The sequence below is a fragment of the Fukomys damarensis genome, unplaced genomic scaffold (assembly GCF_012274545.1).
Source record: "Fukomys damarensis isolate Sample0158 unplaced genomic scaffold, DMR_v1.0_HiC HiC_scaffold_23, whole genome shotgun sequence".
In the NCBI taxonomy this organism is placed as follows: Eukaryota; Metazoa; Chordata; class Mammalia; order Rodentia; family Bathyergidae; genus Fukomys; species Fukomys damarensis.
The window spans coordinates 64,980,498-64,993,579 of NW_022900935.1; the positions used below are offsets into that span (position 1 = coordinate 64,980,498).

Genomic DNA, 13,082 nt, shown 5'->3' on the forward strand with positions numbered 1-13,082 from the left:
TTTTTTTTTTTTTTGGTACCAGAAATCGAACTTGGGTCCTTGCGCTCGTGAAGTGGGTGCTGGAACCACTGAGCTAAATCCCTGGCCCTAAATGCGTGTTTTTCAGTATCCCTTCTGTCTGTTTGTGTGTCTCTCTCGCCCTCATCTGAAGTACTGAGGATTGATCCCAGTGCTCACACTGAGCTATATCCCTAACCCTGACTGAAATCTCCCTAAGTTGCCCGGGCTGAGCTTGAGCTTTTGATCCTCCTCCATTATCCTCCTGGTTCCAAGTATGCACTGTCATGTAGGGGTGTATTTGTTTGTTTGAAACAAGGTCTTTCTGTGTAGTTCAGGCTGACAGCAACCCTCCTACCTCAGCCTCATGATTGCTAGGATTACAGGTGTGAGCCAACACACCTGGCTCATGTTGGTTTTGTTTTTTCTTTTTTTTTTTTGGCGGGGGGAGACCTTGTGCTTGTGAGGCAGGTGGTGGCACCACTGAGCTAAATCCCCCACCCATGTTGGTTGTTTTTAAAACTCATAAATGATAGAGATTTTTGGTTTAGGAACTAGGAAAGCAGCCAGAAAGGCCCCAAAATACATACACAAATGTTTCAGGCCAGATAAGTATAGTGACATATGCCTGTAATCCTGCTGTTTGGGAGGCTGAGGCATGAGAATCTTAATTTGAGGCAAGCCTGGGTCACTTAATGAGACTTGCCTCAAAAAAGAAAAGAAAAAGGGCCTGTGATACTGCTCAGTGGCAGAGCACAGGTAGCACGCCTGGGCCCCGGGTTTATTCCCAGCCATTTTGCATCTTAGTCCAGAGCAGAGCAGGTGTGACACTGGCTGGAGCACTGCCATATGTTCCCTGATGTTGTCCCTGTCAACAGGCAGCACTGGGAAGTCCTAAGTAACTGGGACCTCCTGCCAGCCTTGTACTTTTTTTCTTTCTTTCCTTTCTTTTTTTGATGCTGGAACCCAGGGCTTCACCTTGCTAAGCACATGCTGTACATGGAACCACCTCCCCTTGCCCCCTGTACTTTATTTGAGACACATGATTTTAGGAGAAGGAGATGTACTATGAGAAAATAAACTTTGGGAGCTGGGTGTGGTGGCGCACACATGTGATCCCAATAGTCAGGCTGAAGGAGGAGGTTCTGTGAGTTTAAAGCAAGCCTGGGCTCCATAGTGAGTTCAAGGCCAGCCTGAACTATATAGAGAGGCCCTGCCTCAAAAAACCAAAATACATACGTAAATAAAATTTTTAAAAATAAATAAACTTCACTACTTGAAAGTGGATGTATTTGCAGAGCTTGCCCTGGTACTAATGAAGTTCAGCCAGATTACCATGTCTCTCATTTCTCAGATTGGAAATTCAAGGTTGTGTAAAGGCACTTGTGGTTTCCAACCCTGTCTACACCCTTGTTTCTGGCACAGGAGGGCAGTGTGCTCCAAGCTCCACCATTTCCACAAAGATGAGATGTATGTGCTGTGTTCCGTTGGTTTGTTTCGGTGTACCTCTCAGCTGAGCATTAACTCTGCCTGTGATTCCTGCTGTTCTAGGGTTTCCATTTCCTCTGTGCAAATGAGAAAAACTGACTGGCTGGCTGTCTTTAGTGCAGTCTGTCCCTTGGGAAGGACCTGGACACCAGTGTGTGTTTACCTGCGGTGAGCACTGGCCTCGAACTGTCTCAGCTGGCTCTGCTTCTGTGTTCTGGAACATCTGCCCTCTGAGGCTGACGATGGTAGATGTTCCTGACAGGTTCTGCCCTCGAAGTAGCTGAGACGGTGTAATCTTTACACACTAGATTGATTACAGGTGTAAGATTTTTCTTTCATTTTACTGTCTTTAAATCTATACCATTCTCTTACTAAAAATTGAGAGCCCTCTATTGTTGTAGTTGTTTTTGAGACAGGGTCTCACTATGTAGCCCAGGCTGGCCTGGCACTCACAGCGATCCTCCTGCCTCAGACTGCTGAGGATCACAGGCCTGTACCACCACAGACAGCCAGAGCCCTATTTTTAAAATGCATATGTTGTTTTCTTTTTTGTCCTGGATGGAATTCCCTTGAGAAATGCAACAAGTTAGCCTAATAAATTTTCCAAAACAGCTGATGGTGATTGTGGGCATTTTGTAAAATTATTTCCCATGAGAGCATATTTTCCATCAGGATCTGTGTTTTGAAAACAGTTAAGACAAAATTGTAGGATGCAAACTAATGTAGATATTCTTATTAAAAAATAAATAAAAGAGGACTCCCTGGATTTGCCAGCCAGCCCTATCTCAGGCAGGAAGAGGGTTCAGTTTCCTCCTGTTGCTTGGCAGTTTCTCCTGGATTAAGATTCAGGGGGGCCTATTAAAGCACGTTACGTACGTGTACTAACTCCCTGTGATGAGTGCAGTCATTATGTCCTGCAGATGTACTAACAAAAGTAACAAAGATGAACACAAGGATAATCCTGTCCTTGCTGTGAGAGGGGAGGACTTTCAGGGCAACCTGAGGCCCTGGCTCAGCAGTCTACACCTCTGTGTGCCGTTGGTGACCCCACTTCCCCTGTGCCCACACCTGCGTCCTCATGCCAGCTTGCTGTGGTTTTGGATGATGCAGCCAGGCATTCTTGCCACAAGCAGAGCCCAGAGGGGCTGCTGCTGCAGACCTGGGCCTTCAGCTGGGGTCTAGCGCCTTCTGCACCTTGGGGCTGTAGGAATGGGAGAAGCCACCAGTGGCCAGGATAAAGGCCAGTGGGCAGCGGGATGAGCATTTCAGCCCTGCTGCTTCGTGGGAGGTGGGCACGACACTGCTAACCTGCATGCTTCCCATGGGAAAGGTATTTTCATGGTGACAGGTGGGGCGTGGCTAGCTCTGGGGTCCATTCGGGAAGGAAGATGACGCGTGCTCCTTGGAAAGTACACCAGGAAACACTGAGGTGCCGTCAGGCACTGTCCAGTGGACACACACATGGATTTCCCTCCAGCCTGCCGCAGTACTTGCTGCTGTGTGATCTGCTCCAGCAGGGCCAGCCTAGACAAATCAGGTGTCTGTAACCTCAGCTCCCTGGCAGGGTGAGGCAGGAGGATTGCAAGTTAGCCCAGCTGGGCATTATACAGTTTAGGGATATCCTGTCTCAATAAAAAAGAGGGCCAGGGTTCTGGCTCCCTAATTCTCCCCCTGCAAAAGGCTGGGGCTGTAGCCCAGTGGTAGAAAGCTTGCCTGGTGTGTGTGAGGCCCTGGGTTCAGTGCTGCCAGTACACATGTGGCCAGAGGGACCCCGTGTCAGAGGCCATCTTCTATGTGGTTTCCCCTTGGTATTTTCTGTCTTATCTGTATCTTCTAAATCCATTTCCCAACTATTTGGACCTGCTATCAGAGTATTTGTAATGTCTAGACAAGCCTGAGTGCCTGAGTTTAATTCCTAGTACCACACACACAAGAAAGACTTTTTTTTTTTAGTGCTGAAGGTTGAACCCAGAGCTTTATGTACCCTAGACATGCAGTCTGTCACGAGTTACATCCCAGCTCTTAAGATTTTACTTTGAGAGTAAGTTGCCCAGTCTGGCCTTAAACTTGAGATCCTTCTGCACCAGCTTCCTGAGCATCTGGGGCTACAGATGTACACACCCGGTTAAAATTGTTTGGTAGAGCAGTTTTAAGTTCATGGCGAAGTTGTGTGGGGAGTGCCTCCCCCAGTTCCTGAGGAGCTGGTGGAGCCCATTAGCTGAGGTTCTCACAGCACTGCATGGTGCCTTTTGTGGGGTTGGCACTTGGAGGAGCTGGAGCACAGTGGCCAGCAGAGGCAGATGCCACCTGCCTGGGTAGTGTCCAAGCTGTACCTAGACTGGCCACTCATCCTTGCCTGCTTGCTGGTTTGGTTGCATGGTTCTGGGGTCTGTGTGGAGCCTTTTAGGCCCCAGAGCAGTACAGTAGGGAGGATGCTGGAGGGAATCATGTGTATTTCCCCCAATTCTTTGGTTTTTAATGCCACATGTATTTATTGCCTGTTATTAATACTGAAAGTACTAATTGATGATCTGTCCTGCACAGGGCTTTATGAATCCTTCCTTTTGGGTTTAGTATCCCATTTGCCCCTCACATCAGAATATTTCTGTAGAAATCTGGAGGAAAGTGGCTCTGCCCAAAATAGAGTGTATGCAGATCCTACCTGAAACTGAGGAGTGGCAGGGTCAGAAGTGGGTGGGCTGTGGAGAAGTGGACCGTGTGCGTGCCATGTGGGACCTGCGCGCAGCGCATTACATCGAGTCTGTCGGGACACGCAGACCAGTGTCCTGGCTAAGTGGGGTAATTAGAGGCTATAATTAACTCCTCTTCGGTTCTGCAGAGTTGGCTGCCAAGTGATTTGAGGTCAGAGTTTTTTTTGGAGGTTTTTGCATTTTGGAATGTGGATGACAAACTGTGAACCTACATAAAGCACAGAAGCCACTTGAGGCAAGCCACCTGGAAGGGTGGGAAGGGTACCGTGTGGAGACAACGCCTTTGGTGATTCCAGCACCGTCTACAGCATCCTGTCCAGGGCCTGTGGGCTCCGTCCCAGCCTGCCGGTTTCTCTGAGTCCACAGACTTGTGTGGCTATCCCTCTACCTACTGAAGCATCTCTCAGTCCGCCTTGCCCTTGAGGCTTTGGCCTTTTTCCACTCTGCATTGCTGCTGTGACTGCTGTAGGGTGGGCCACACAGGAGTGCACAGACCCAAGGGAGGCCTAGAAGAGCCCGCCCGTGTGCCATCCCTTTCCACCTCCCTTCGAGGCCCTCCCCAGTTCAGGAGCTGCTGTGAAGTCTGAACCACAGCCTGGATTCCCTTGGCTTTGAACGTGAGGTGTGTGGACACAGAATGGACTGCAGAGGAGAGTGTGTTTGCGAGATTAGTCCGTGTTCTCATTGCCGAATGGGGAGTTGAATATAGTATGACTTGATAGTCTGCCATAGAAGGACGTGGAAAAGCTTTATTTGAAGCTGCTGTGGATAATGCTGGGGGTTTTTTGTTTGTTTGTTTTGTACCAGGGATCGAACTCAGGTCCTTCGCTTTTGAGGCAGGCGGTGGCACCATTGAGCTAAATCCCTGGCATGGATAATGCTGTTATGAATATGCACGTAGATTTTTAAATTATGAGGCTGTTTTTCAGTGAGACATTCATAGGAATTCTTTATTTTTTGGTACTGGGGGTGAAACTCAGGACTTGGCGCTTGTGAGGTAGGCAGCGGTACCACTTAACTACATGCTGGCCCTTCACTGGAATTTTTGTGGGTGCTTTTGATGAACACATGCCTGCCTGTTTCTGTTGGCCGCCCTCCTTGGCACTGCACTGCCGGCTTGGTGTGCACATTGAGCCCCGTGGTCACAGCTTCCTGTACTTGATACCAGTGCCTGGGAGGGAGAGTTCATGGATCTTCACGGCTTGTCAGCATCTGGATTCTCTCCCTGAGGGTTGGATTATCTTGCAGGTATCCATGGTTTTACTCTGCTAATGATGAGAGCTCTTCGTGTGCTTGATCAGCACTGGTGTGTGAAGCCTCCTCCAGATCCCACACACTCCCCCATGTGGCCAGTGTGAGTGCCGTGGAGAAGTGAGCAGTCCAGGTGTGTGTGCTGGCGTGTGTCCCTGCAGGTGCCTGAGTGTGAGGAGGTCTTGTTGTCAGCTGCCTAGGAACAAAGTGCTTTACCCAAAGCCAGACATATGCAGGAACTCCTTTTCATGAGCAGTGTAGTAGTTACCTCTCTTACTATGTACTGTGTTTGTCAGCCTTTTATTTGTTTGTTTTTGTTTCGTTTTTGGTGCCAGGGATCAAACTCGGGTCCTTGGTTTTTGCGCTTGCAAGGTAGGAAATAGAACCACTGAGCTAAATCCCTGGCCCTGTCAGCCTTATTAATGGTTAAAAAGTAAAGTCCCAGACATCATACAATTAAGTCCCCAACTTACGGATGTGTCCCATTCCAGGAGACATTCATAAATCAGATTCATTTGTCAGTCTGACAAAGCAAATCTCACACACCTTTGACACAGATGTGCCCTGTAAAGAATAAACCAAACTCCCACATCAGCATGGCTTTCCCTCTTGCCTCCAGACACCCTTTGACTGAACTGTCCTGCGGTGTGCACTGTGGCACTATACAGCAAGCACACAGCAGCACGATGGTGCTGACAAACACTCAGGCTGCTTCCGAGCTCTGCTCACATCTCAGTAAGGTGAGGTCTGTGCATGTCTGTGAAAGTCCTCACTTCAGATGTTTGAAAGTCAGGGACTCACTATATTCTTTTTGCTTGTAATCTTTCAGATAGAAGAGAGATATTTTCTTTAGTACTTCCGTCTCCAGAGTGGTATGTGCACCCTCAATAGTGGTCAGAGTGATCTTTCAGAGTCTGGGAAGAAACTATGTTTCTGTTTTGTTTTTTTTTTTTTTTAATCCTGTTTTGTATTGTTTTTTTGTTTTTTTCTTTTGTGGGTCTGAGGATTGAACCAGGAATCTTCACACAGAACTACATTCCCAGCCCTTTGTGCATGAGTGGGTTGGGTGAAATGGTCTCAGTAATTCAGGCTGGCCTCTGACTTGCAGTGATCTTCCAGCCTCAGCTTCCTGAGTGCTGGGATCACAGGCATGTGCCACCCCTCCAGCTGTTGGGCTTCTTCTAACAAACATGTTGGTTTTGAGATTTGTCTGTTACTTGGGTAAGCAGTCTTCACTTTGTGCTTGTTGAGTGGTGTTTGAGTGCTGTTCTTGTGCATGGATGTACCACATTTCATGAGCCCATTTGTCTGTTGCTGTTTGCCTGGCAGCTTTGGGTCTTGAAGCATGTTCCACAGCAGCTGTGTGTGAGCTGTGTGAATGAGTGCTCTTCCTTGGCACAGGGCACACACAGCTGAGTGTGGCAGAGCAGAGTAGTGGGCCCAGGTGGTCATTGTCTGTTTGCTTCACAAAAAGCCAGCAACTCCTTCCCTCCAGGCCACTTGCTGTCAGCCATTTTAGCACAGGAGCTTGTCATGGTTTTGATTTGTATTTCACTATGACTGATGATGCCAGCACCTTTTCACGGCTTGTTGGATATTTGCATATCTTCTTAAGGGAAGGTCTGTTTCACCATTTTAACAGTCTTACTGATTTCCCCACTATTGGGGATTGGCCCCAGGGTCTCGTTCATGCTAGCAAGCCCTCTGCCACTGAGCTGTATCCCCAGCCCCAGCCCCGCTTTGAAACAAGGACTCACTGAGCTGCCAAGGTTGTCCTCAAACTTGGAATCCCTCAGCCAGTGTCGAAAGGTGTGTGCCATCACACTTGGCTCTTGTGATTTTTGAGTCTTTGATTTATCTTGAACATAAGTCCTTTGTGAGGTAGGTGTATTGTGAATTTCCCCCTTGCCTCTTTGATGGTGTATTTGTGTGTGTGTCCATATTGAGTCCTGTTTTTTCACTTAGAGATGAACAGTCAGAAGCACTTGTGGTTGGGCATGTGGCACACAGGTGTAATTTCAGCTACTTGGGAGGCTTTCAAGTAAGACCAGCTTAAGCCACTTACTGAGACCCTGTTCAAAATAAAAATAAAAATAGCTAGGAATGTAAAAATAGCTGGGGATATAACTTGTTCTGAGTTCAGTCTCCAGAACCTCACAGGCACACAAGTGTACACACGCGCACACACACACACACACACACACACACACACACACACACACACAGTATTTGCAGACTCCTATTCCATTGAGGAGCTGAAGGACTTGCTGCAAACTGAGCAGAGGAATTTGGGAACCCAGGTGCTGGCCCCTGGCTTGTCTTGTAATTTGTGTCACAGGGAGGTTTGGTTCAGGGAATGTAGCTGCCTGGGCCAGATCAGGTGAGATAACCTCAAGGGCAGCCTGCTCTCTCAGAGGGAGTCCATCGGTGTGCACTCTGCGAGGGTCTTCTGCCACCTTTGGCAGCTGCAGCAGGAGCTGTAGCCAGCCACAAGACCCAGTAGGGGAGGGCTGAAGGTACTTCCTTAGGATGGTTTCCAGTGCCAGGCGTGCAATCTTCAGGGTCTGAAACCAAACACTGGCAACTTTAAGTTGAGGTTGTAGGCTCCTGGGAGTGCAGGTGCTTCTGAGGTGGCCACACAAACTCTGGAACAGCAGCTCTTGCAGCACTTTCATAATAGAATCACAGGGCAGCACAGGGTGGGGACAGAAGCCCAGCAGGGTCCTCTAGCCTGAAGAAGGACTGGAGCGGCTGGGCAGGCCGAAGTTGCTCATTATTTACTGCTCATGCCCCTCACTCCCCACAGGGCCCCTCCTGGCCAGGGCCCAGGGAGGAAGTGTGCACCATGTAGGCGGCCATGTGGGGCCAGCACAGAGTGAAATGTAGTGTTGTGGAAGGAATTGGCAACTGACACACACACAGACGCAGAATGGAAGTAAAATAACAAAAAGTTTATTTTGCTAGCAAAAGGCCTATCGCACCAAGAGCAGTGCTAGAGATTAACTCCCTACTGGCTTACACCTCCTTCTTTTATAGGGTTTTATAGCCATGATCTCTTTCAGGTGGTTACATTTCATTCTCTCAGTTCACATTACCAATATGCAAGTCACGGTCACAAGATAGTTAACTTTAACCCAGATGTAGCAGTTTTTTGTAGTTAGCGATTTTTCACCTAGCTCTCTATTCTAATGCACAGGAAGGGGGTGTTCAGGGTCAGGAAAACTGTTAATAATTATTCTTTTCATCTTGACACTCTTACAGCCCTATAGTTTGCAGAGAATTTTATAGCTCAGAGGCTGTTATCTTAGCTTGAACGTTTGGTCTCATTCTGGGCTGAGGCTTAGCACCTCGGGCATTCGTTAATTTTAATTGGGTCTCCATGCCTTCAAGCTTCGACCTCGGCTGTTTTTGTTAAGCAAGCAAAGCAAAGCAAATTACAGAAGCAAAAGGCAGCAGTTATTTTATATATTTTTTTCTAACATTTTTTAGGTTTTTAGATTTACAAAAGTTTTCAAGAAAAAGGCTTTCGTGTCTTCTGTGTTCTTCGACCTGTTGTGTTTTCAATTTCTTATTTGATATCAAGCTTTCTTGGGCATAGCATGTGGCTTATGGGGTGAGAGTGCAATGTTTGTTTTGTGGGGTTTTTTGTTTGTTTATTTGTTTGAGACAAGGTCTTACTCTGTAGTCCAGACTTTCCTCAAATTTGAAGTGATCCTCCTGATTCAGCCTCCTGAGTGCTGGGATAACACATGTGCTACCACACCTAGTTTGGTTTTTTTGTTTTGTTTTGGTACAGGGGCTCAAACTCAGGACCTTGCACTTTCGAGGCAGGCACGGTACCACTGAGCTAAATCCCCAGTCCATAGCTTGTTTGGGGTTTTTTGGTTTTTTGAGACAGGGTCTCACTATGTAGTTGAGACTGACCTGGAACTCACTACGTAGCCCAGGCTGGTCTCAAACTCACAGCGATCCTCCTGCCTCAGCCTCCTGAGTGCTGGGATTACAGGCATGTGCCACCATGCCTGGCTAGCTTGTTTGTTTTTCGAGACAGGTCCCATGGCCAGGTATGCTGGCTGATGCCTTACTCCCAGCACTCTGGAAAGCTGAGGCAGGAGTATTACAAATTCAAGCCTAGTTTAGGCAATTTAGTGAGACCCTGTCTCAAAATAAAAAATCTAAAAAAGGGCTGGGGATGTAGGTCAGTGGAAAGTCCTTGAATTCAGGTCCCCAGTACCACAAAGAACAAAAATAAGAAAAAGGACTCTGAAGTTCCAATTAGATGCATGTCCACTCTAACAGGAACTACAATAAGGAGCCTGTCTTACTGGACACCACCATACCCAGCGCGTCCTTACAGAGACTGGCACTGTAACATTTTGCAGACAAGAAGTTGAAGCTGGGGCCATACAAGTGTCGCTTGAGGGTTATTGCTAAGGAGCAACAATGAAAAGTGCAGCCTATTCGGGGTTCTAGAGCTTGTTGTTTCTGGTACTGGGGATTGAACCTAGGGAATGCTGATCTTCTTTTCCACCTAGTCTCCGTTTTGAGATAGGTTCTCACTGTGTAGCAAGGCTGGCCTTGAACTTGCAGTGGTCTTTCTGCATCAGCTTTCCAAGTAGCTGGGATTATAGGCATGTGTACCATGTCTTATTATGTGGTTTTTTTATTGCCCCAAACTGTTTTATTGCTAATACTGTACCGACAGTAGCTGTGATGTGTGCACTTGAAGACCACCCTCGCTTCACTGCCTCCTCGAGCGGTGGAAGAGCCCTTCCTGGGCCAGATTGGTGCTGCCTCTCCCACCATCTTCAGAGTGGGGGAGCAGCGAGCAGTCCTGCGGGAGTCCTGGGAGGGAGGCACTTCTGCTCAGGGGTGGCAGGAGCAGGGCTGGCCTGTGCTGTGAGCCCCACAGATGTGCTCCATCCGGCAGCTCCCTTCCATGGTGTGGCCTGGGCCCTCCTTCTGAGGGTGTCTGGAGTCTGGATTCCAGGGGCAGGCTGTCCACCTGCCTCCCGGGTGGCGGTGACACGTACCTCACAGTGTGTCCGGGAAGGACCTGGCCTACGCCAGTGCTGGAATGCAGGGCCACTTAGGGCCAGGAGCCAGCAGTGTGGAAGTACAGCCACCGGTCGTGGTGTGTCACATAGGGCTCTGCTCCCGTTACTGCAGCCTACACTGCGCCACTCGGCTTGTCTGCACACCCGGGCACGGCCGCTGTTACCCCATGCGCTGGTGGCCTAGAGCTCATCCCCTCTGTATGACACGATGCCTTTAAATATTTTTCGAACAGTCTGGTATGTGTTCCAGGCTGGCCTTTGTACTCTCAGCGCGCCTCCTGCCTCAGTTTCCCAAGGGCTGGGGTTTTAGCTGGATATCGCCATTGTGCCCAGCTAAGTTGCTTTTTTTTTTTTTTTCATGTTGGTTTTGTTAACAGCCCTTTCCTCATACCAATTCAGTGTCTTATTCTGAGATGAAATGTGGGGCTTTCTTCTCGGTCTTTAACTGTTCGGTAACCCTTGTCAGCTGTCACAGGTTAGCGTCCTAGCTTTTCCTGTGTTCCTGACCCAGGTGTGTGGGGAGGAATGCCCAGTGTTTCCACTCTGAGGAGTTGTGACTGGCAGGGTCCTTCCTAGCGCCCCTCTTATCCACTGGCCCCAGGCTTAGTCACAAGCTGGCTGCTGTCCTTTCATTTGACCCCAGCAGTGTGTAAGTGCCCCACGTTGGAAATGTGTGCAGCCGAGGCACCGCTCATGGGATGATTTGGAGGCATGAACTGAGGCTGTGGGCAGTGGAGAAAGGGCTGTGGGTTACAGCAGTAGGCTCATCTGTGCTTCCGGGAGCATGGTGTAGGGGTACTTTGCTCTGGTAAGTGTCACTGTGGGAGGGTGGGATGGATTTTTCTGCCAGGAGAAGAAAAGCCAAAGTGGAGAGTTTGGCATTGGAACAGACCAGCAGTCTTCGTGGGTCCCACCTGGGACCCCGTTGATGGGTAGTTTGGTAGGCTGTTCTGTTTTGTTTTGAATGCTGGTACCAGGGGTAGAAACCAGGCCCTCCCACGTGCCAGGCAGGGGCTCTGCCACGGAACCACACCCCAGCCATGGCGCGCAGCTTTGAGACCTCTGTGGTACTGCTGAACAGGAGGGCACAGGACCCAAGTTGGTTCCTGTCTTGTTCCCTAGATCTCAGGCCACACTTTCTGCCGTTTCCCTGCTGGTGGCTGAGGGTGCAGGTGGCCCTTCAACAAGTTAAGAACCCAGAGTCACAGTGAGGTGACACCTTCTGTCAGGTGTCCCACACTGTTGTCCTTGGAGTTTGGCATGACTGGGGGCCAGAAGTAAGGGAGGAGGAGTTGCTGCTCCCAGTGGTGCTTCTCTGATGCCATGTAGTACTTGGGTCTCAAGCACGGACGTTGCTGTGGTCTCCACGGGAAGGTCACCTGCACCATGGGAAGGTGCTCTCCTTGTCTGTGCCAGCACAGCCCCAGCCTGGCCTGGCTGGGCCCAGCCTTGCCTCCAGCGCTGTGAAAGTATGCATATCTTTCTTTTCAGATTGCTTCAAAGAGTTGCAAAGATGGTGCAGAACGTTTCCATATGCCCAGATTTCCCAAGGACCAGTGTTTCCCCAGATTTGTGTACTCTTCTCTGAAAGGTAGCTACACGACATCATATTTCTAGCCCAGGTATTTCCAGGTGTGTTTTCTCACAAACATTCTCTCTGTAATTACAGTCCTGGAATCCAGCAAACACCCCCCCCCAACTGTATTCGCCTCCAAAGAAAACAAGGCATTTTCTTGAGTCAGGTCACACATTGTGTTGACCTCTCCCATCTCTTTAATCTCCTTGAATTTGTCACCTTTCTTCAGTCTTTCTCCTCCATGGCCTTGCTGCTTTTGAAGAGGACCAATGCTATTTTCAGCTCTTCCATAGTGTCCCTTAATGTGGATTTCTCTGGTGTCGTCCCTTGTTTAAATCACATCATCATTTTTGTAGAGCCTCAAGGTGAAGCCGTGTCCCCTCAGCACACTGAGGCAGGACCCTGGTGTTTCTTTGTGCTGTGGCAGTGATACTGGCTTTGGGCCCTTGGCCAAGAGCACTGTCGCTGCCCTGATGCAGGGCCCCATGTGTCTGCCAGGTGCCACGTCTGGTAGGCAAAGCATTGCAAAGTGTTGGGAGTACTCAGCCTGAGTGGCTGCAGCGCGCCCAGCAGTGTCTTTCTGCCTCGGTGTGGGCAGAGGAAGTGCATGCCACAGTATGGAGGGAGCAGTGGCTGGCCTGGGCCCTGAGCCAGGCAGGTGCAAGGCTGAGGACCCCTGTGTAGACTGGAGCGGCACCCCTGGGCACAGAGCCCCACAGGAGGATGCAGGAGCTGTTCTCCCTGGGTTGGGTATTCTGGATGGGTGGGTTTTATCATCCAGGTACCAGAGTGAAGATGTGGGGCTTGCAGGCATTGTGCGTGCTCTAGAGGGGCCTGGCTTAAGTCTGACTGACATCTTCATTTACACGTGGCTGCAGAGATAAGACCCCAGGAGGAGGATTTTTGTCCCGTCCCCACCCCAGTCCTGGGGATTGAATCCAGGGCTTTCACCCCAAGCTACATACCCAGCCAGCTCTTAAAAAAAAAAAAAAAAAAGACTTT

General features: G+C 49.3%; 1 protein-coding gene across 1 annotated transcript in view; it reads left to right on the plus strand.

Annotated features, from left to right (window-relative positions):
* The first annotated feature begins 1,555 nt into the window (after positions 1-1,555).
* Positions 1,556-13,082, plus strand: part of Foxk2 (forkhead box K2) — a 39,906-nt gene continuing 28,379 nt past the window's right edge. The window contains 1 exon segment of the mRNA XM_033767436.1: positions 1,556-1,653. Within this exon segment, the coding sequence (XP_033623327.1) occupies positions 1,571-1,653 (83 nt within the window). The 5' untranslated portion in view covers positions 1,556-1,570.